Source organism: Coregonus lavaretus (genome assembly GCF_964263955.1).
Source record: "Coregonus lavaretus genome assembly, chromosome: 34".
Lineage (NCBI taxonomy): Eukaryota > Metazoa > Chordata > Actinopteri > Salmoniformes > Salmonidae > Coregonus > Coregonus lavaretus.
Window position 1 is genome coordinate 15495237 of NC_140021.1, and position 20517 is coordinate 15515753.

The window sequence follows — 20517 nt, forward strand, 5'->3', positions numbered from 1 at the left end:
TTGCTGCAGGAGGGACTAGTGCACTTCACAAAATAGATGGCATCATGAGGAAGGAAAATTAAGTGTATATATTGCAGCAACATCTCAAGACATCAGTCAGGAAGTTAAAGCTTGGTCGCAAATGGGTCTTCCAAATGGACAATGACCCCAAGCATACTTCCAAAGTTGTGGCAAAATGGCTTAAGGACAACAAAGTCAAGGTTTTGGAGTGGCCATCACAAAGCCCTGACCTCAATCCTATAGAAAATGTGTGGGCAGAACTGAAAAAGTGTGTGCGAGCAAGGAGGCCTACAAACCTGACTCAGTTACACCAGCTCTGTCAGGAGGAATGGGCCAAAATTCACCCAATTTATTGTGGGAAGCTTGTGGAAGGCTACCCGAAACGTTTGACCCAAGTTAAACAATTTAAAGGCAATGCTACCAAATACTAATTGAGTGTATGTAAACTTCTGACCCACTGGGAATGTGATGAAAGAAATAAAAGCTGAAATATATCACTCTCTACTATTATTCTGACATTTACATTTTAGTCAATTAGCAGACGCTCTTATCCAGAGCGACTTACAGTTAGTGAGTGCATACATATTTATTTATTTTCATACTGGCCCCCCGTGGGAAACGAACCCACAACCCTTGCGTTGCAAGCGCCATGCTCTACCAACAGAGCTACAGGGAACTACAAGAGTACATTTTACATTTACATTTTAGTCATTTAGCAGACGCTCTTATCCAGAGCGACTTACAGTTAGTGAGTGCATACATTTTCATACTGGACATTTCACATTCTTAAAATAAAGTGGTGATCCTAACTGACCTAAAACAGGGCATTTTTACTAGGATTATATGTCAGGAATTGTGAAAAACTGAGTTTAAAAGGTATTTGGCTAAGGTGTATGTAAACTTCCGACTTCAACTGTATTTAGCCATGGAGCACGTTCTGATTGGCCAGTGAGGGGTCAAGCCTCGACACACCTTCAACTTGCTTGCACCTTTAACTTGTTTATTCAAGTTGAAGGCTGTGGTGGCGCAGTAGCCACCACCAGCTACTGCGCCCATAATTCTGGTTGTGAAAATAGCAAAAATATTTCTGACACACCCCTGAACCTATAGCGCTGGCCCCATTGTGCACATGTTGATTTTGTCTATCCCCACCAGACACGTTCATGACAGGCAGATTAAAATATAAAAACCAACTGAGAACCAACTATATTCATTTGGGGACAGATTGGACATTTAGCTAGCTTGCTGTTGATAGCTAATTTGTCCTGGGAGATAAACATTGGGTTGTTATTTTACCTGAGATGCATATGGTCCTTTTTTTTTTTTTTTTTTTTTTGCTGGATCTTTGTAAGCAGTTTGGATGAAATAATTAAATAACGCTTGGGCATGCAACGTGGCCGCTCTAGTCAGCATGTTAGATTTAACATTGCATTAGGTTTGTTAAAATAGAGCCCACCATGTCTGAACCATGGTAACTTAGGAGTCTGGCACTTGTATTGAAATATAATATAATTTAGCATTAAATATTCAGCAAGCATTCCAGCAGGACTATGATATTTTCTGCTGTCACCATGACAAATATCTGCATTTGAAAATTGGCACATTGTACCCCCCATAAAGGGCTAGAAACACACAATAAACACATAACAGATTAATTATTTTTAAGATATTTTGGGGCATAGGGAAATTTACTTTTAAAAAACTATACAGAGATCATATAGTACAAACTTACAGCGTCCACTCAACAGTCAGCAGCCTTAGTAGGCTCTCCCAAAGTGCTGGTTGACTTTGACTGTGCTGATGTAGATCACCAGATTAATAAGGAAGAACTGTCTCTGTTCCTCCAGCCGCACCACGTCCATCTGTACCTATACACAATCATATGAAATAATATAATACATAAATTATTATAATTATTATTTACTTTGGTAGAGAAACAAAAGTCATGCTTCTCACTGTCTGGTGCTGCCAATAACTGATCATTTAATAAAGCTAAAACACACCTTGCCCTCTGCATCCTGGTACTTGATCAGGAAGTGCTGGCCCTGGTAGTCATAGGAGAAAGGCTCCTCATTGGCCAGCACCATGGAGACGGGCGTGCTGACACACCAGAAGGGCATCTGGGTTTCATCCAGCAGGGTCAGGCTCATCATGCAGCAATTCTACACAGAGAGAGGAGAGGAGACAAAGAGAGAAAAACACAAATGCTGCCATTAGCGCAAATCAGTGATGATGGTTTATGCCATCTGTTATGTAATTGCTTTGTCAACATTATGTAGGCCTTATGACAGGTGGTTCCTGTAACCTAAACCAGTGAGTCAGTGTTCCTTTCCAGTACCTTCACAGTCCCCTCCAGAGCGTCAGACCTCCAGGGCAGGCTGACCCTGGCAGAGAGAGGGGTGTGCTGGGACTGCTTACTCCTGATGATGGCATTCAGCTGGATGAAGCCTTCATGGATCTGACCTGGACAACGACAAGGACCACATCAAGACATCAACAACAGCCTATGGTCAAGTAGCTGTGTAGAGAAACTACAAGGCAGAGGAAGGAAGACTAGACTCAGTAACTCGGGCAAGGGCACACACTACTGTAGGAAGTCTCAGTTCAGACTTGATATTAAACAATGTCACTAAGCTAAAAACAACCCAACTCTATCATTCTCCTCGGGACCCCAGGCTTCTCACCTTCTGTTTGAACGCCTGGGGAAGTTCTCCTCAGAAAGAAGCTACAAAGGGGTGGAGTACGGTGTCTAGATGGAAAATGAATGCCAGCGCTTCAATTCAAACGCAAAATCCAACATTGAAGTTCTCCAGACTTCCAATAGTCGAGTCAATGAGACGAGATTTGGAAGGATGGCCACGCGAGACTATGATAACCCTAACCCTGAGCCCTGTGGATAGTGGTTTGTTTACCTTTCCGACAGAAGAGTTCAGGGAAGTGGCCAGACATGATCTCCGTCACGGTGTTGTGGAGGGTAATGTGTAGCGTGTAACCATGTAGACCATAGTTCGGGTCCACGTCGTCGAAAGGAGGCATGTTCTCTGGAATGGTGTAGGGGCTGGGAGAAAAAGAGAGAGAGTGATAGAGAGATGAGAGACAGAGACACAGACAGGGAGAATGAATTAATGTAAAACAGAGGAATATAGGACCATTCCCACCTGTCACCAGGAGAGGGAGTTAGCACCCCATCTGCAAGTCTAAGGCTCAGTCACATCAACCCACAGAACCAACGTAGAGCCAGTGTGCAGTAGGCACACATCATCATAGACATTTTTTATTTTATTAGGATCCCCATTAGCTGTTGAAGAAGCAGCAGCTACTCTTCCTGGGGTCCACACAAAACATATAACATGACTAAACACAGAGCACTAATAAACAAGAACAGCAACACAAATGTATAACAACATTTAAAACAACTAAAGGTTCATGGGAGTGTGTCTCTTCACAGTCCGCATTGTTCCTTGTTTTTATATGTTTTTATTTCAATTGATTTTATTTCTTGCCTTGAGTTACTTGAGGTGGAAAATAACTCCATGTAGTCATTGCTCTATACAGTACTGTGCGTTTCCCAGCCTCTGTTCTGACTTGGGGACTGTGAAGAGACCCCTGATTGCATGTATTGCCGCGTATGTATGGGTTTTTGAGCTGTGTGTTAACTGGCTGAACAGACAATTCGGTACATTCATCACGTCAATACTTCTAACAAAGATCAGCAGTGATGCAGTCAATGTCTCCTCCACTCTGTGCCAGGAGACTGGCATGCATGTTATTGACATTGGCCCTAAGTGTACATTTGAGGGCCAGAAGTAGCGACTGATCGTGTGCCATTAGTTTACCATTATCAACAGCTGAACTCAAATTGGTTTATTAAATATTGAAATTAACTATTTTCTTGACTTTCAAGAGTTTGAGAGTAGAGTGCCTAGAGTACACTTGGCAATGCAAACTGCCATAATGTAAACAACAACACAAGCATTATATTGAAACTAACAGACTAATGTACTTAACAAATAAGCAACAAAAATAATATATGAATAATGTATACATCTGGGTTAAATAGTGGAACAACAAATCGTGTTAGGGGACATCAGTCTTCAAAGACACTTTGAAACAGCCAGCGGGCCATCTGTGGGTAAAAGGTGAATACAGAGAGAGTTGTAGCTGGGCTGGACCAGGGTGAGGGGAGCCAGGGGCTGCATACCAAATAGACGAGCCCAGGAGACTCCTCTCCACCAGCCTGTGGTAGTGGAAGGTGGCCATCACAAAGGCTATAGACAACTGGCCCTGTGGTGAGAAACGGGGAATAGACGTCATCATTATTCAATCATTAAGATCATATTATTCCTCCTAATCATCATCCTCTTCCTGATCATCATCATAATTATCATCATCATCAGGGAATAGAGAAACACCATCATTACTCAATATCTTCCTTCCCCTCCTAATTATCCTCATCATCGGGGAATAGACCAATACCATCATTATCACCCTCATTATCAGTCTCCTCGTGCATCATCATCCTCATCATCAGTACATACTGTGAATGTAGGCCTACCCTCCAGATGCCGATGACAATGCCAGGCGACAGCAGCAGCAACATGACCAGTCTGTCTCCACCTTTCACCTGGCTGCTCTTAGAGATGGTGTCAATATCCAACTGAGCCATCAGAGACCACCAGCCTGGCCTGAAGGGTGGAGGGGACAGAGGAAGGAGGGGGAAGGGCAGAAGAAAGACAAGAGCTCTTTTCATTCAACAGGACCAAAACCTCCCAAATATGATTTGATATGGGATGGCTAGAAGGATGGGTGGTAGGAGATGGAGGGAACAATAAATAAATGGTGAGGAAGGAGAGAAAGCAAACTCACTTGATGGCGCTGGGACATTTGAGGGGAACTTTCTTGACACCGTGAAGCTGTAGGGTAGAGAGTTGGTGGAAGGCGGGCCATGAACCGTTGCTCCAGCACACCGTCACTGACGAGTCACTGTAGTAAGTGTGGCTCTGCTCAAAAGTCCCCTCACAGCCCGACTTGTCACACACTGTGATCTCCCAGGCCACACGTTGCTCTCTGAAACAGAGGACAAAAGAGAGGAGAACAATTTAATGAAGTGATACTGACATGGTTTTCATACCCTATTGAAAACTACTAAAATGTACGTAGCCAAATCAAAGTTTATTGGTCATGTGCACACGGTACAGTGAAATGCTTACTTGCAACAGTTTTCAGCTGTGCTAACATAATTGCAAAAGGGTTTTCTAATGATCAATTAGCCTTTTAAAATGATAAACTTGGATTAGCAAACACAACGTGCCATTAGAACACAGGACTGATGGTTGCTGATAATGAGCCTCTGTACGCCTATGTAGATATTCCATTAAAAATCAGCCGTTTCCAGCTACAATAGCCATTTACAACATTAACAATGTCTACACTGTATTTCTGATCAATTTCATGTTATTTTAATGGACAAAAAATTTGCTTTTCTTTCGAAAACAAGGACATTTCTAAGTGACCCAAACTTTTGAACGGTAGTGTACATAATAGAATATACAGAGTATGAGTCAGTGTCAAGTCACTAAATCTCGAGTCCGAGTCCCAAGTCCCTAGCATTCCAGTCCAAGTCCGAGTCCTTTATGCTCGAGTCCTGAGTTGAGTCATGAGTCCCTTGGTAGTGCTCAAAGCTACATTTTGTAACGTAGAAAGTTGGATAAATGACTGTATTGAATAGCTAATACAGTAGCTATCTGACATTTGCTGTTGTAGCTATCATGTTGAATAATGCAAGGGAGAGAGACTTTGACAACAAAGTCACTACTGGTCGAGTCCGAGTCATCACTGGTCGAGTCTGAGTCGAGTCACGAGTCATGAAAATCGTGACTTGAGTCCGACTCAAGTACGAGTCCTGGACTCAAGTACTACAACAATGATATTATTTCTAAAATGTGTCAAATTATGATGACGATGACCGTTTCTGTATACGTTCTTCTGACTATGTCAGTATTACTTTATGGAAAAACATGATGTCTTATCTAACTTTTTGTAAACTGTTTGTGACTGAGCCCATTCAATGTATGCCAAATAAATTCCCATTCTACCCTCATTGCTCAATAAAGCATTTGAAGGAGGAAACCAACCAATGTGTTGTTGACTATTGAAATCACAGCATTGACAATGACCCACTAAAACAGAAATGACTTGCAGATACCTGAAATGAAACCACATGTATTATGATACATTTCTGACCCAGTTCTTTCTACAAACACAGCTCAAGGATACCCCCACACGATGATGCATCCTGTGTCTGCTGGCAGCAGCCCAACCTTCATCCAACATAAATTAAATAGGAGAACAAAACTAAGAACCCAAACAGCCAGGATGCCCTGGGGAGCCCTGTGGGAATTCCATTGACTCTGTTGTTTTGTCCGTCCACCTGTTGTCTTGTGAAATTATCATTACCAGGGTAAATCGCATCCCCCCGCATGGCAAGAACAAACAGGTCACCAGAGGGAGTAGTCTGGGCAGGTGGGAATGTAGGGAGGGGTGGGGGTTCAAATCATTTATTTAAACAGAAACACAATTATTTCTCCATCCGCCAAGGCCGCTGCCATGGAACTCAGAAATTGAGTGCCAGTGTTGCATCTAATCAGAGGTTTTTAAAAAAACTGACCTTAAACAGCAGAAGAAACGCTAAGTGAGCTTTCACCCGTGTGTGTGTGTATCGGTATTCCCCACAGCACAGATCGCATTTCAGACAGAGGCTTCCTCCCTGCGCTTTAATAAGAGAGGTCATAAACAGAGAGGAGAGAAAAACAAATGGAAGGCAGGTCGTTCTATTTCATTTCAGCAAGCTATGATACCCACCATCTCAGATTGTTCTGACATTTTTTCTGTAGTTTGATAAGATTAGCATTCCTACAATATTATATTGTTGAAATATAATTTGATCTCTGAGAAATTAAGTTACTTGATTGCACCCAAATTGGAACAGCACCGTCTAGTGGTCAGAATCTGGTAATATCAGGATGAAGGATGTGACATAATTCTAACAACTTCAATGACACATTTCTCTGAACAGAGAAAAAAAAAAAAAAATATATATATATATCCCTGAGAATACATTACATAGGATAAAGGGACAATACTCGGAGCCGCAGCTCCATACTACTTGTCAAACATAGAGAACTGATACTATATACTCGTTGTTGGGGTGGGAAGGGTGTGGGGGGTCCCTGAGTGGCTTTGACCATTTATTTGGATTCCTTATGTTTTACTCATTGTTAGAAAAAAGGTTTGGTCCAAATCTGATGTTAGGTACTATATTTATTGATTATATGAATCCTATACATTTAAAATGGCCAATTTGGATGCAATCAATTAGCTTAATTCCTCAGATCAAATTATATTTAAAAATAATAATGTTGCAGGAACAATTTCAGAACAATCTGAGACGGTGGGAGTCGAAATCCTCTTTCTTGTGTTTTCTGAGGTGGAACGACCCAGGCATTTTATATTTTGGAGGCTCGTATCATCCCCATTAGGGGTGTGGCCATACTCATATTCGTAATCGTATCAGTAAATTGACAGTTCATAATCAGATCGGATATGCCTAAATAGATGTTGTCAAAATACCTATCTCCCTGCACGTTTATCGACCAAAAAAGCTGCAGATTAGGAGCAGCGCGCGGAGGGATGTCTGTGTGTCCTAAATTTGCAGCGGGCAGACAAGTTTGATGTCACTCAGTCAGCCTGCGCATTTCATATTTTTTCCCTACCCGCTTGTTAGATATTATGCACATTGATAGCTTGCTAGGCTAGCAAACGTCCTCGCCTTTTGATTTATCATAGTAGCAGGCTAACACGAGGCAGCAGCAATCTAAATGATAAGATCGAAACAAGCGGTGATCGGATTCAGTTGAAGTTATGAAGAGAAGTGAGTGAACTGAGAAATACACATTCGCTCTATCCAATCAGAGCAGCAGGATCAACGTACAGCCCGCCCTTCTCTTTACTGACAGGCAAACTAGCAAGTTGAGTTATTTAGTCCATGTAGCACATCGCACTTGATTGAAAGTAGTTAAAGCTGCAATATGTTACTTTTTGGGTGACCTGACCAAATTCACATTGAAATAATGTGATATAGACAGGGGTGCACATAACTTTTTCAGTGAGTTACTCATGTGAGTACCAGCAGATAGTGTCTGGTACTCACCCCATATGTAGCGTGGTCTTAATAAGTACAGTCTTCCTCACTGTCCTCCTCAGTGCTGCCACCACTGTCCTCTGCTTCAGCTTCCTGCATGGTAGATGATGAAGATGCTGCAGATGCACCTCCCTGTCCTTGGTTGAGCCTCCGATTAGCTGTCTCCATCCACAGGTCAACAGCAGGCTTTGGGTCAAATGTCTCTGTGGTCTGCTTTGACAGGTGAATGTGCATCAGTGCTGAGAGATGAGCATGTGACAGACGAGATCTGTACTTGGTTTTTATTATGTTGAGATGTGAGAATCCCCTCTCACAAGCTGCACTGCTTAAAGGCAGTGTAAGAGACAGCTTAACCACCTTGTTGATGTTGGAGTAAGCATCTGGGTTACTTGTATTTACTATTTGGACCAAGTCATACATAGAAGAGGCTCCCAGGCGTTTTCCTGCCTGCTTTAAGCGCATCCATTCTGTCACAGTGGTATCTTTGTCAAGTTGCAAGGTGGCCTCATATTTCTTGAGAATGCTGCAAACTGTTGTGTTTCCAAAACTGTGGAGGTCTTGCATTTCCATGTTGGAGGCCATGTTGAAGGATCAAATACTAAGAAATGATCACATGACTTGAGGGAGTCATATCTGATTTCAAACTCTTCAATTAACCCCCTGAGTAAGTGTGTCTTGTCTCTGTCAGCATCAGCATTGGAAACAGTGTGTGCCCTGTGGCTTTCACCATCAAGCAGAAGTGTGAACTGTCCAATGGCCACCATGAGTTAATCCTTACATTCTCCAATGGTCAGCTTTTCCTTCTGAAACCTAATGGATGTGGTCTTCAAAATGTTGCAAATGTCAAGCATGTTTGACAGAAAGCACTGAAAACGCTCTGAGCAGATATGCTGCAAGTCACTGTTATCACTCGTAACCAGTTGCATTTTAATGGCTGGCAATAGTCTTGATATTTTTAACAGTGTTTCATGCCTCCATGCAGACCATCTGATATTATGAAACTTACCCAGTTTCACAAAGGAGATCCCATTTTCTTCACATAGCTTATTCAGTGCAGCAGTTTTTTTTGCTCCACCTTTTTGTAAATAAAACTGCAGCAGCTTGACCACAGAGCGATTAAATGTCTCACAGTAAGGAACATTGCGATTAGCTGATTTCGCGCAATTCTCCAGTGTGTGTGCGGTGCACAGAATGTGCACAAGGGAGTCTCCAAACGCAGCAAGTTGCCGGAGTTTTGGCACAACGCCGTTGTAGATACCTACGTTGACAGCAGCCCTGTCTGTGCACACAGCGACCAACTTTGTTGTCCAGTCATCCAAGCCTATGTCCTGGAAAAGTCTCACAAGTCCGTCTGTTATGGCCTGCGCGGTTCGGTCAGCACCCAATTCAATCAGTCCAATAAAGTCCGAAGTAAACTCTCCGTTGCTGGACACAGACACAATGTAAACGATTTCCTGCTCAGTTTTTGTGATGTCCTCAGATCCATCAAAAAGCAGCCCCCAAAATTCAGCAGACTGCAACTTGGCTCGTAACTCCCCGCTGATGGTGTGAGCGATGCTCTGCATGATCCGTGTGCCCCCTTCACGTGAATGATATGCACCTCCGACATTTACTCCTAGCCGCTTCAGTAAAGGAACATCCTCAGAATAGGAAGACATGGGGCGTGCGTGTTTAGCTTTATGGAAGGCGAGGAGAAAAATATTAAACAGAGCTTGCCGCTGTTCTTCATTCAGCTTGTCTCGCCATCTGGCAAGTGGGCGACTGGACATTTCTTCTCGGCTAGCTTGTTTAGCAATGGCTTGCGCCACATTCGTGTGCTCCTTGCTCTTTTCATGTTTGTCAAATAAAGGATGGTTGAAATTTCTGAGCCTTTATAAAATGCACCTGTTTTGTCTGCTAGATGTGGATTTGAGCGGCAAATCTTGCACCACATTTCAGTGCGCTCATCGTTAGCTTCAAGCCACTGCACATCTTGGAGCCACTTTTCCGAAAAAAAGTATTTTCTTCGGCTCTGGCTCCAGTTGGCGTTTCTTTGTAGATGGCGAAACGCCAAAAGAAGCTGCTTAATGTCTGTTGCTTTTTGGACATCCCTGACAGTCGTTGACAAGCAACATGTCATGTGTAAGGTTAGATGAGAAGATCGGTCAAGTACGCAAAGGCGCGTAGTAACACAAGTGGCATTACGCATTCCTGATTTTTGTCACGCTTGCGTACCTGCGTACCAGTTATGTGCACCCCTGGTTATAGATATGTCATTCTCAATGAAAGCAAGTCTAAGAAGTGGTAGATCTGTTCTGTGTATTTCTATGCTTCCCTTTCTTAAGTTTAGTTTTTTGTCTTTTACTTTTGATTTTGTACACCAGCTTCAAACAGCTGAAAATACAATATTTTTGGTTATGGAAAACATATTTCACAGTGGTTTAGACGGTACAATGATTCTCTACACTATACTTGCTTGTTTTGTCACATAAATTGAAATTAGGCAACTATTAGAATTTTAGCAACCAGGAAATGGCGGAGCGATTTCTGCATAGTGCATCTTTAATTGTTTAATTCCAGCATACACTTCCATCATTTTAATAAATGTCTTCATTTCCTGCACTAATATGTTATCATTTACACATTGTAACCATGTTTCCATCCACAGTTATGCGAGCAAAGTCATACCGTATAAAAAAAAATCCAGACAGACGTGATGGAAATGCCAACAGATAATTTGTTTGTTCGACATTGTGGGATCTTTTTGTGTCGGTAAAATTAATAATGTGAGAAATGGAGGTGGAAAGACCTTAATGTACAAAATTATTGATATAATAGCCATCATATAGAAGTAAACTTGGAGTCACGCGATGATATGGTGTGTGGTCTTCCCATTACAACTCAGGAAACTATGCAGTGTATTATTAGGCTACAGATTAAATAAGTGATGAACTTCACAGGGTGGTGAAATTGCAAGGTGATGAGCTTGATGCTCATTTCCAATAAATATCGAGGGTCTTATTCTGGTAAGATGATGATCGATGCTTGACTACCATTTGACAAATACAAATATTCTCACTCTTATCCATATTAATAATCTCATCATGTAGACTAGCCTCCTGCACAGCCTACTGCACTGTATCTGCGAGCTGTTGGCTAGAGTGCACGAAAGACTAGAGTAGGCACATTTGCTATTTAACGCAACCGTTTTTTGTGACAAACCTATCGGTAGAGTTGAAAATGCAATGGAAACACATTGAACTTTAGAATTTTATTCAGTAGATGAAAATGAAAGCGAAAAAGTACATTTTGTGTGTATTAGGTCATCACGCACTGATTTTTATCCGCAACAAGTCAGTTTGGTGGAATGGCTGCCGTTTTACAGGCTCCTAACCAACTGCGCTATTTTGTTAGTTTTTTCGCGTTGTTTGTAAATTATTTTTTAACTTATTGTGTATATAATGTTGCTGCTACCGTCTCTTATGACCAAAAATAACTTCTGGACAACAGAACAGCGATTACTCACCTCGAACTGGACAAAGATTTTTTATTTAATGAGTTTGATGAGAAGGATACTGCTTTTTCAGAAACGTGCCCAAATCCCTGTCATTTGCATGAAGAAAAGATGGAGAAAAAGGGGGCGGATGTCGGGCTGCCTTCTGAGAATTCGTTGGTGAGTGAGTAAACCTCCACTACCATCCGTTCTATTGGCCAACGTGCAATCATTGGAAAACTAAATGGATGATCTACGTTCAAGAATATCCTACCAACGTGACATTAAAAACTGTAATAACTTATGTTTCACCGAGTCGTGGCTGAACGGCGACACGGATAATATAGAGCTGGCGGGATTTTCCATGCATCGGCAGGACAGAGAAGCTACGTCTGGTAAGACGAGGGGCGGGGGTGTGTGTCTATTTCTCAATAACAGCTGGTGCGCAATGTCTTATATTAAAGAAGTCTCAAGGTATTGCTTGCCTTAGGTAGAGTACCTTATGATAAGCTGTAGACCACACCATCTACCAAGAGAGTTCTCATCTATATTATTCGTAGCCGTCTATTTACCACCACAAACCTGGTGCTAAGACCGCACTCAACGAGCTGTACAAGGCCATAAGCAAACAAGAAAATGTTCATCCAGAAGCGGCGCTCCTAGTGGCCGGGGACTTTAATGCAGGCAAACTTAAATCAGTTTTACCTCATTTCTACCATTTACATTTACATTTGAGTCATTTAGCAGACGCTCTTATCCAGAGCGACTTACAGGAGCAATTAGGGTTAAGTGCCTTGCTCAAGGGCACATCGACAGATTTTTCACCTAGTCGGCTCGGGGATTAGAACCAGCGACCTTTCAGTTACTGGCACAACGCTCTTAACCACTAAGCTACCTGCCGCCCCAGCATGTCACATGTGCAACCACAGGGAAAGAAATACCACCTTTACTCACACACAGAGACGCTTCCTCGCCCTCCATTTGGCAAATCTGACCATAATTCTATCCTCCTGATTCCTGCTTACAAGCAAAAACTAAAGCAGAAAGTACCAGTGACTCGCTCAATACGGAAGTGGTCAGATAACGCAGACGCTACACTACAGGACTGTTTTGCTAGCACAGACAGGAATATGTTCCGGGATTCATCCAATGGCATTGAGGAGTATACCACCTCAGCCATCAGCTTCATCAATAAGTGCATCGACGACGTCGTCCCCACTGTGACTGTACGTACATATCCCAACCAGAAGCCATGGATTACAGGCAACATCTGCATTGTGCTAAAGGCTAGAGCTGCCGCTTTCAAGGAGCGGGACACTAATCTGGAATCCCGCTAAGCCCTCAGACGAACGATCAAACAGGCAAAGCGTCAATACAGGATTAAGATTGAATCCTACTACACCGGCTCTGACGCTCGTCGGATGTGGAAGGGCTTGAAAACTATTACGGATTACAAAGGGAAACCCAGCCGCGAGCTGCCCAGTGAGGCAAGCCTACCAGAGGAGCTAAATGCATTTTATGCTCGCTTCAAGGCAAGCAACACTGAAGCATGCATGAGAGCACCAGCTGTTCCGGACGACTGTGTGATAACGCTCTCGGTAGCCGATGTGAGCAAGACCTTTAAACAGGTTAACATTCACAAAGCCGCGGGGCCAGACGGATTACCAGGACGTGTACTCAAAGCATGCACGGACCAACTGGCAAGTGTCTTCACTGACATTTTCAACCACTCCCTGACCGAGTCTGTAATACCTACATGTTTCAAACAGACCACCATAGTCCCTGTGCCCAAGAAAGCGAAGGTAACCTGTCTAAATGATTATCGCCCCGTAGCACTCATGTCGGTAGCCATGAAGTGCTTTGAAAGGCTGGTCATGGCTCACATCAACAGCATCATCCTGGATACCCTAAACCCACTCCAATTCGCGGCAGGTAGCTTAGTGGTTAAGAGCGTTGTGCCAGTAACCGAAAGGTCGCTGGTTCTAATCCCCGAGCCGACTAGGTGAAAAATCTGTCGATGTGCCCTTGAGCAAGGCACTTAACCCTAATTGCTCCTGTAAGTCGCTCTGGATAAGAGCGTCTGCTAAATGACCAATTATTTTTATTTTTATACCGCCCCCAACAGATCCACAGATTACGCAATCTCAATCGCACTCCACACTGCCCTTTCCCATCTGGACAAAAGGAACACCTATGTGAGAATGCTGTTCATTGACTCCAGCTCAGCGTTCAACACCATAGTGCCCACAAAGCTCATCACTAAGCTAAGGACCCTGGGACTAAACACCTCCCTCTGCAACTGGATCCTGGACTTCCGCCCCCAGGTGGTAAGGGTAGGCAACAACACGTCTGCCACACTGATCCTCAACACTGGGGCCCCTCAGGGGTGTGTGCTTAGTCCCCTCCTCTACTCCCTGTTCACCTATGACTGCGTGGCCAAACACGACTCCAACACCATCATTAAGTTTGCTGACGACACAACAGTGATAGGCCTGATCACCGACAACGATGAGACAGCCTATAGGGAGGAGGTCAGAGACCTGGCAGTGTGGTGCCAGGACAACAACCTCTTCCTCAATGTGAGCAAGACAAAGGAGCTGATCTTGGACTACAGGGAAAGGCGGGACGAACAGGCCCCCATTAACATTGACGGGGCTGTAGTGGAGCGGGTCGAGAGTTTCAAGTTCCTTGGTGTCCACATCACCAACAAACTATCATGGTCGAAACACATCAAGACAGTCGTGAAGAGGGCACGACGACACCTTTTCCCCCTCAGGAGACTGAAAAGATTTGGCATGGGTCCCCAGACCGTCAAAAAGTTATACAGCTGCACCATCGAGAGCATCCTGACCGGTTGAATCACCGCCTGGTATGGCAACTGCTCGGCATCTGACCGTAAGGCGCTACAGAGGGTAGTGCGTACGGCCCAGTACATCACTGGGGCCAAGTTTCCTTCCATCCAGGACTTATATACTAGGCGGTGTCAGAGGAAGGCCCAAAAAATTGTCAAAGACTCCAGTCACCCAAGTCATAGACTGTTCTCTCTGCTACCGCACGGCAAGTGGTACCGGAGCGCCAAGTCTAGGACCAAAAGGCTCCTTAACAGCTTCTACCCCCAAGCCATAAGACTGCTGAACAATTAATCAAATGGCCACCCGGACTATTTACATTAACATATTTTCTTAACTCTTTCTGAACTGCATTATTGGTTAAGGGCTTGTAAGTAATCATTTCACGGTAAGGTCTACACCTGTTGTATTCGGCGCATGTGACAAATAAAGTTTGATTTGATTTGGTGGGAAAATGCGCATATTTTCTTTATGCAGATTTTAAGATTAAAATCTGTCGCCAATTGGATGGAAACCTAGCTTGTGTCACGTTTCTTTTGTCTTAGTATGCCTCTATTTCAGGAGAAAAAAAACTTTTCCTTGACAGAATAATTCTCCTCCTCTTTCACTGTGCATTTTCGGCAGTTCTTACTTTCGCCACTAGAGGGCAATCAACTGATGTCTGGGGGTCTGTACCACAATCTATGGTCTGTACTCCCAAAGTTGTTGACTGTTTTTGTGCTTGCTAGTTTTCTAGCAGTTCTCAGCTGATAGCAGCCAATGGCTAGCAGCTTCTTACTGGCGATAAAAATGGATGATTGCCATAATTTTTTTGAGTCATTACTGAATTATTTAATGTAACAAATCAAATATTAAACCTTGTAAATTAATTAATGGTAATTCAATGGTAACCTCGTAAACAATTCATTTAGACCCAGGCGTTTATTTTCTGTAATGTGTGCTGCTGCCCGGCTATTAAAAGGGACAGTTGGCTTTTTGAGACTGCATTTAAAATAAGTTTTACGGTACTTAATTGTTAGCCAGACATGATTTGATATTGAGATAAAAACAGCTGCATTGGACCTTTAACAAAGGTATTGCACAGCCTAAACATGGCATATTGTAACAAGGTATATTTGATTGATTCTGGCCTGTGAGTTTCAATTAGTATGTTCTGACAATACTGGTATTGGAGTCTGTTTGTTTCTGTACCTACAGTGTAGCCTTAGCGACAGAGCCAGTAGAGTATCTAACCTGAGGACTCTCTCTGTGTGGCTGGGAAGGCCTGTGTAGGGGTTGATGGTTCTCAGCTCCTTCAACCACTTGGTGTGGTTGTTGCCAGCTATGGTCCTGAAGTACAGCCTTCTCCAGTAGCCCTCTGGTCTCTCCTGAACCTTCATCACACTCAGCTTCTCCACCACCTGAATGGAGGAGCAGAAACATAATAGATTTGGTTCATAATGCTATATTAGTATATACAAGCATACAGTATTCACTTACATACCAAACACATACTAAATCATGAACCATTCACATACTCAATACATTGGGGGGGGGGGAAACAACTGTGTATTATGTATGTGTATATACACTGTGTGTACAAAACATTAGGAACACCTGCTCTTTCCATGACATAGACTGATCAGGTGAATCCAGGTGAAAGCTATGATCCCTTATTGATATCACTTGTTAAATCCACTTAAAATCAGTGTAGATGAAGAGGAGAAAGGTTAAAGAAAGATTGTTAAGCCTTGAGACAATTGAGACATGGATTGTGTATGTGTGCCATTCAGAGGGTGAGTGGGCAAGGCAAAATATTTCAGTGCCTTTGAACAGGGTATGGTAGTAGGTGACAGGCGCACCGGATTAAGTGTGTCAAGAACTGCCATGCTGCTGGGTTTTTCATGCTCAACAGTTTCCCGGGTGTATCAAGAATGGTCCACCACCCAAAGGACATCCAGCCAACTTGACACAACTGTGGGAAGCATTGGAGTCAACATGGGCCAGCATCCCTGTGGAATGCTTTCGACACATTTACATTTTATTCATTTAGCAGACGCTCTTATCCAGAGCGACTTACAGTTAGTGAGTGCATACATTACCTTGTAGAGTCCATCCCCCGACGAATTGAGGCTGTTCTAAGGGCAAAAGGGTGTGCAACTCAATATAAGAAAGGTGTTCCTAATGTTTTGTACACTCGGTGTAGACTGGGTATGTAAATATTTCATGTTGTACAGTACATATGTAGTGTGCAATATGTATGCTATGCATGTTTGTATCTGCTTCTTGTATTTGAATTCATACTGCTTTGCGAGCTTGCCCTCTACTTTGTCCCTAGTGGGATAATTAAAAGTGTTATTCAATTGAAATTATACTGAACCTCGTCCATGTGCTTGGCCTTCAACTTCTTACTCTCCCCATATTTTGCAGAGTACTTTTTACGCCACATTCCACTGCAACGAAATTAGACAACATATTCAGCTATTATGTGATTGAATAGGGTTGCTAGATAGTGGAGACGAGTCCTGCTGCCTCCGGATATAAAGTATCCTTACTTGTTTTTGGCCAGCTTATAGAAAAGCTTGTTGACGTAGCTAATGCAGTAGAGAGAAGAGGCATCCAGGTTCCACAGGATCTTCATTAGGATCTCAGGTGGCAGTCTAATAAAACACAAATTACAATAAGGCTGGGTCAAAAAAGGCATGAACTGGGCACTTGCTGGCTGTCTCCTTGCCTAATAAATCAGACTTTTATACCAATACTTGATATACAGTCTGAAACAGCAATGCAAAATTGTCAAAGTATTCCTTACAAGCCAGAATATTGAATAAAATTACATTTACATAATTTATTTGTCTGTGCGGTTTGTCCTTCAGCCGCTCAAAATTTGAGACAAAATATCCACAGGTTTAAATTTATATCACCTGGCACATGTGCAAAACCATGTAAACACCTGCAGACTTCGGTTACATGCATGCGTCGCTTGTATGTACTTCCGTCTTGTGCATGTGCATGTGCCTTTGGTCACGAGAAAACAAATCTTGATTACCACACACAGAGAGATGCGTTTTCATGTCGGGTTAATAACACTTTCCTGTGGATATTTTGTCAAAAAATGTTGACCAACACCACAGACAATCGGCAGAGTCAATTCAAATGAAGTTTATTGAACATTCTGACTTGTAAAGGGACTGTTTGGATTTTTTTTACGTAAATGTGAGTCAAACATAATTTGAATGCATCACCACGTTTCGTGCCTAGCTGTCTCCAAGTCCACACAGCCAAACACATGTACTCAGGATACTTACAGCTAACACATTAATACAAACACACAGAGACTGGTGCTTCTACATCTGCATCGCTTTCTGTTTGGGGTTTTAGGCTGGGTTTCTATATAGCACTTTGTGAAATCTGCTGATGTAAAATGGACTTTATAAATATATTTCATTGATTGATAGAAGATTTGTCAACTGTTTATGAACATCAGTTTGCAGAATGAAATAAAATACAGTATAAAATAAAGTTATTCTAATTTCAATTCTAACGGTGGGACTTGGAGACAGTAGCAACTTTGTCCTTTCTCTCTGCAGATTACAGAACAGGAAATGGACCACCCTTTTGTAGGAAACAGGTGGAGGTGCATTCTTGTCATACCTGCAACCAATCAGTGCACGCAAACAATTAATTCAAACGGACCAAAAAGCTCACACTTCCAAATCACATGATGATTACCGTAATGCACGAGGCACCTCCACTCTGCTACACATTAATTAAGTGTCGAAGTAGCTAGCTAGCTACTGTAATGAATGACGGAGAAGATGGCGGTAGAGGATGTGGAACTTGAATCAGATAGCGGTGTAAGTGAGGACGAATGGACTTTTGTCCATAAGAATGGTAAAAGACGCAAAATTGAAAGGGGAAAGGAAACGGCTAGTGTTGATAATACCCCCATCATATCTGGTACAAGTTAATTTTGGGGGAGTATTGGTGCCCGACTTGGTGAATCCGTTGAAAATATCAAAAATGTTGGAGAAAGCTTTGGGTAAAGTTAAGTCGGTGAAGATCACGAGAATTGGTCATGTTTAGATTTTTTTGTTGGGTCTCAGGCGAGTTGACGATTACGCTGTGTCGTGTTTTGAGCTACGGAGAAGGGCACCTGTCAAGGGAGTAATTACTGAAGAATATTCCTGGAGTGGTCAATGCATGTAGGATGAATCGTTTGGTTAATGGCAGGAAAGAGAAGAGTTTGTCTGTTCTACATGGAGTACTGTCTAGTGCAGTTCCACCCTGTCAGGCCTCAGAGTCTAAGGAGGGTATTTGAATTTTCAAATGACTGAAGGAGTGGGAATATAAATGTATATTATAATTTGTTTGGTTAATAATGTTAAGTAGTTTGTGTGGATTAATGTTATTTTTCCCTTCCCTGTGTCATGGAATTACTTTTATTTTGTTAATTTTTCACCCCCGTCCAGTTGAAGAAGTAGCTACTGTAACAAGTTTGACACAAATGCTGATAATTATTATATTGCATTCATAAACTAGGATTAGCTAAACTGTTACATCACCCAACCCTAAAGGGTTATCCTGGCATTTGGGTAGACTACCAGTACCTGTGTACAGTGGAGGCTGCTGAGGGGAGGCCGGCTCATAATAATGGATGGAACGGCGCAAATGGAATGGCACCAAACACATGGAAACCATTTGTTTGGTGTATTTGATAGCATTCCACCAATTCCGCTCCAGCCATTACCACGAGCCCGTCCTCCCCAATTAAGCTGCCACCAACCTCCTGTGTCTGCAACCCACTTACTGCTCTATGTGGTTCTGAGTGCAGCCAGCTGGCCTTGCAGCATGTCTAGTAGACCTTGGTAGCGGAGAGGTGAGTCTCTTTGTTGGTACCCTGCTTGGTACTGGATGGCTGGGTACAGTGGCCTTTTTCTGTGTCAGTGGCACTCGTTTTGCATTGTTGGTAGCCAAGCATCTAGAAAGACACAAATGTAAGACATTCAGCTAGCTAACTAACTAGCAAACTAGTCAACTAGTATCTAGCTAGCTTGACATTAGCTATATGCATAATGCACCACAAGTAGCTAGAAAGCAAACTGACAAAAAAAAGTCAACAAACGTGTTTCTCTGTAACTAGCTAACGCGTTAGCTAGCTACGTAAGTGAACTGTCATTAACTACAGTAGTAGCTAGCTATGGTAGTCTGAGCAGCCTTTGTTGACATTCGGTCCACGCTATACCCACCTTTGAGTGCTCGAGCCCGGGGATTTTATGGGCATGATTTTTCTCCTTTTAGGACGTCTGCACTTCTTTTCGCCTGTAGGTCCTCTACCCTCGGTTGGCGGTGTCTTCATCCAAACCCTCTCCAAAACTGCGGCGAAATTGTCTAGATACTTCCAGTAGCCATGGTTACAGATAGGCTGCATGCATAGAAATAGGAATTAGAATACTAGAATGGCTTAACCTTTTTATGAATGTCCAAATGTCAGCCATGTTGGTCAGGTAGATGGTCAACCATGGTTTGCTAGTGCCGTGATAAGATATTATGTAAAACAATGAATGTGAAGAATTTATCTAGCTAGCCAGACAGTTTTAGAGGAATGATTCCATACAATTTTCTAATTAACTGCTAATATGTCAACATTCCATTCAAACAATGCAGTCAATCCACAACCATACACTGGCTGAAATCAGTTGATGATAGGACAAGTTGTCAATGCAACAAGTACTGATATTATATCATATAAAAGGACTCACAGCTTTCCAATAAAATAACATCTGAGACATGTATGGTCTGTTTCCATATATTTTAGAGGCTATTTGTACAGAACATTTGTATAAAACCTGTATAAACAGTATTTATAATTATATGACAATATTGTAGGTTGACTATAATTCCATTACATAATTTCTGATACCTCACATGCTTTACTTTTATTTTCCTGTATAAGTAAAAGCTGGAAATGCATCACCTATGTCTCTACTACCATTCGTTCCAATTAGACTGTTTTG

The 20517-nt window shown here is 42.5% G+C and overlaps 1 protein-coding gene across 1 annotated transcript; it reads right to left on the minus strand.

Annotated features, from left to right (window-relative positions):
* Window positions 1–1757: 1757 nt before the first annotated feature.
* On the minus strand, window positions 1758–19859 carry fbxo15 (F-box protein 15; the record flags this gene model as incomplete). The annotated part of the gene is made up of 12 exons (XM_084151684.1): window positions 1758–1868; window positions 2004–2162; window positions 2339–2463; window positions 2913–3058; window positions 4202–4284; window positions 4556–4685; window positions 4867–5067; window positions 15755–15921; window positions 16881–16953; window positions 17056–17160; window positions 19311–19481; window positions 19750–19859. The coding sequence occupies 12 exons, from the start codon at window positions 19857–19859 to the stop codon at window positions 1758–1760; spliced, it is 1581 nt and encodes a 526-aa protein (XP_084007810.1).
* Window positions 19860–20517: the final 658 nt, after the last annotated feature.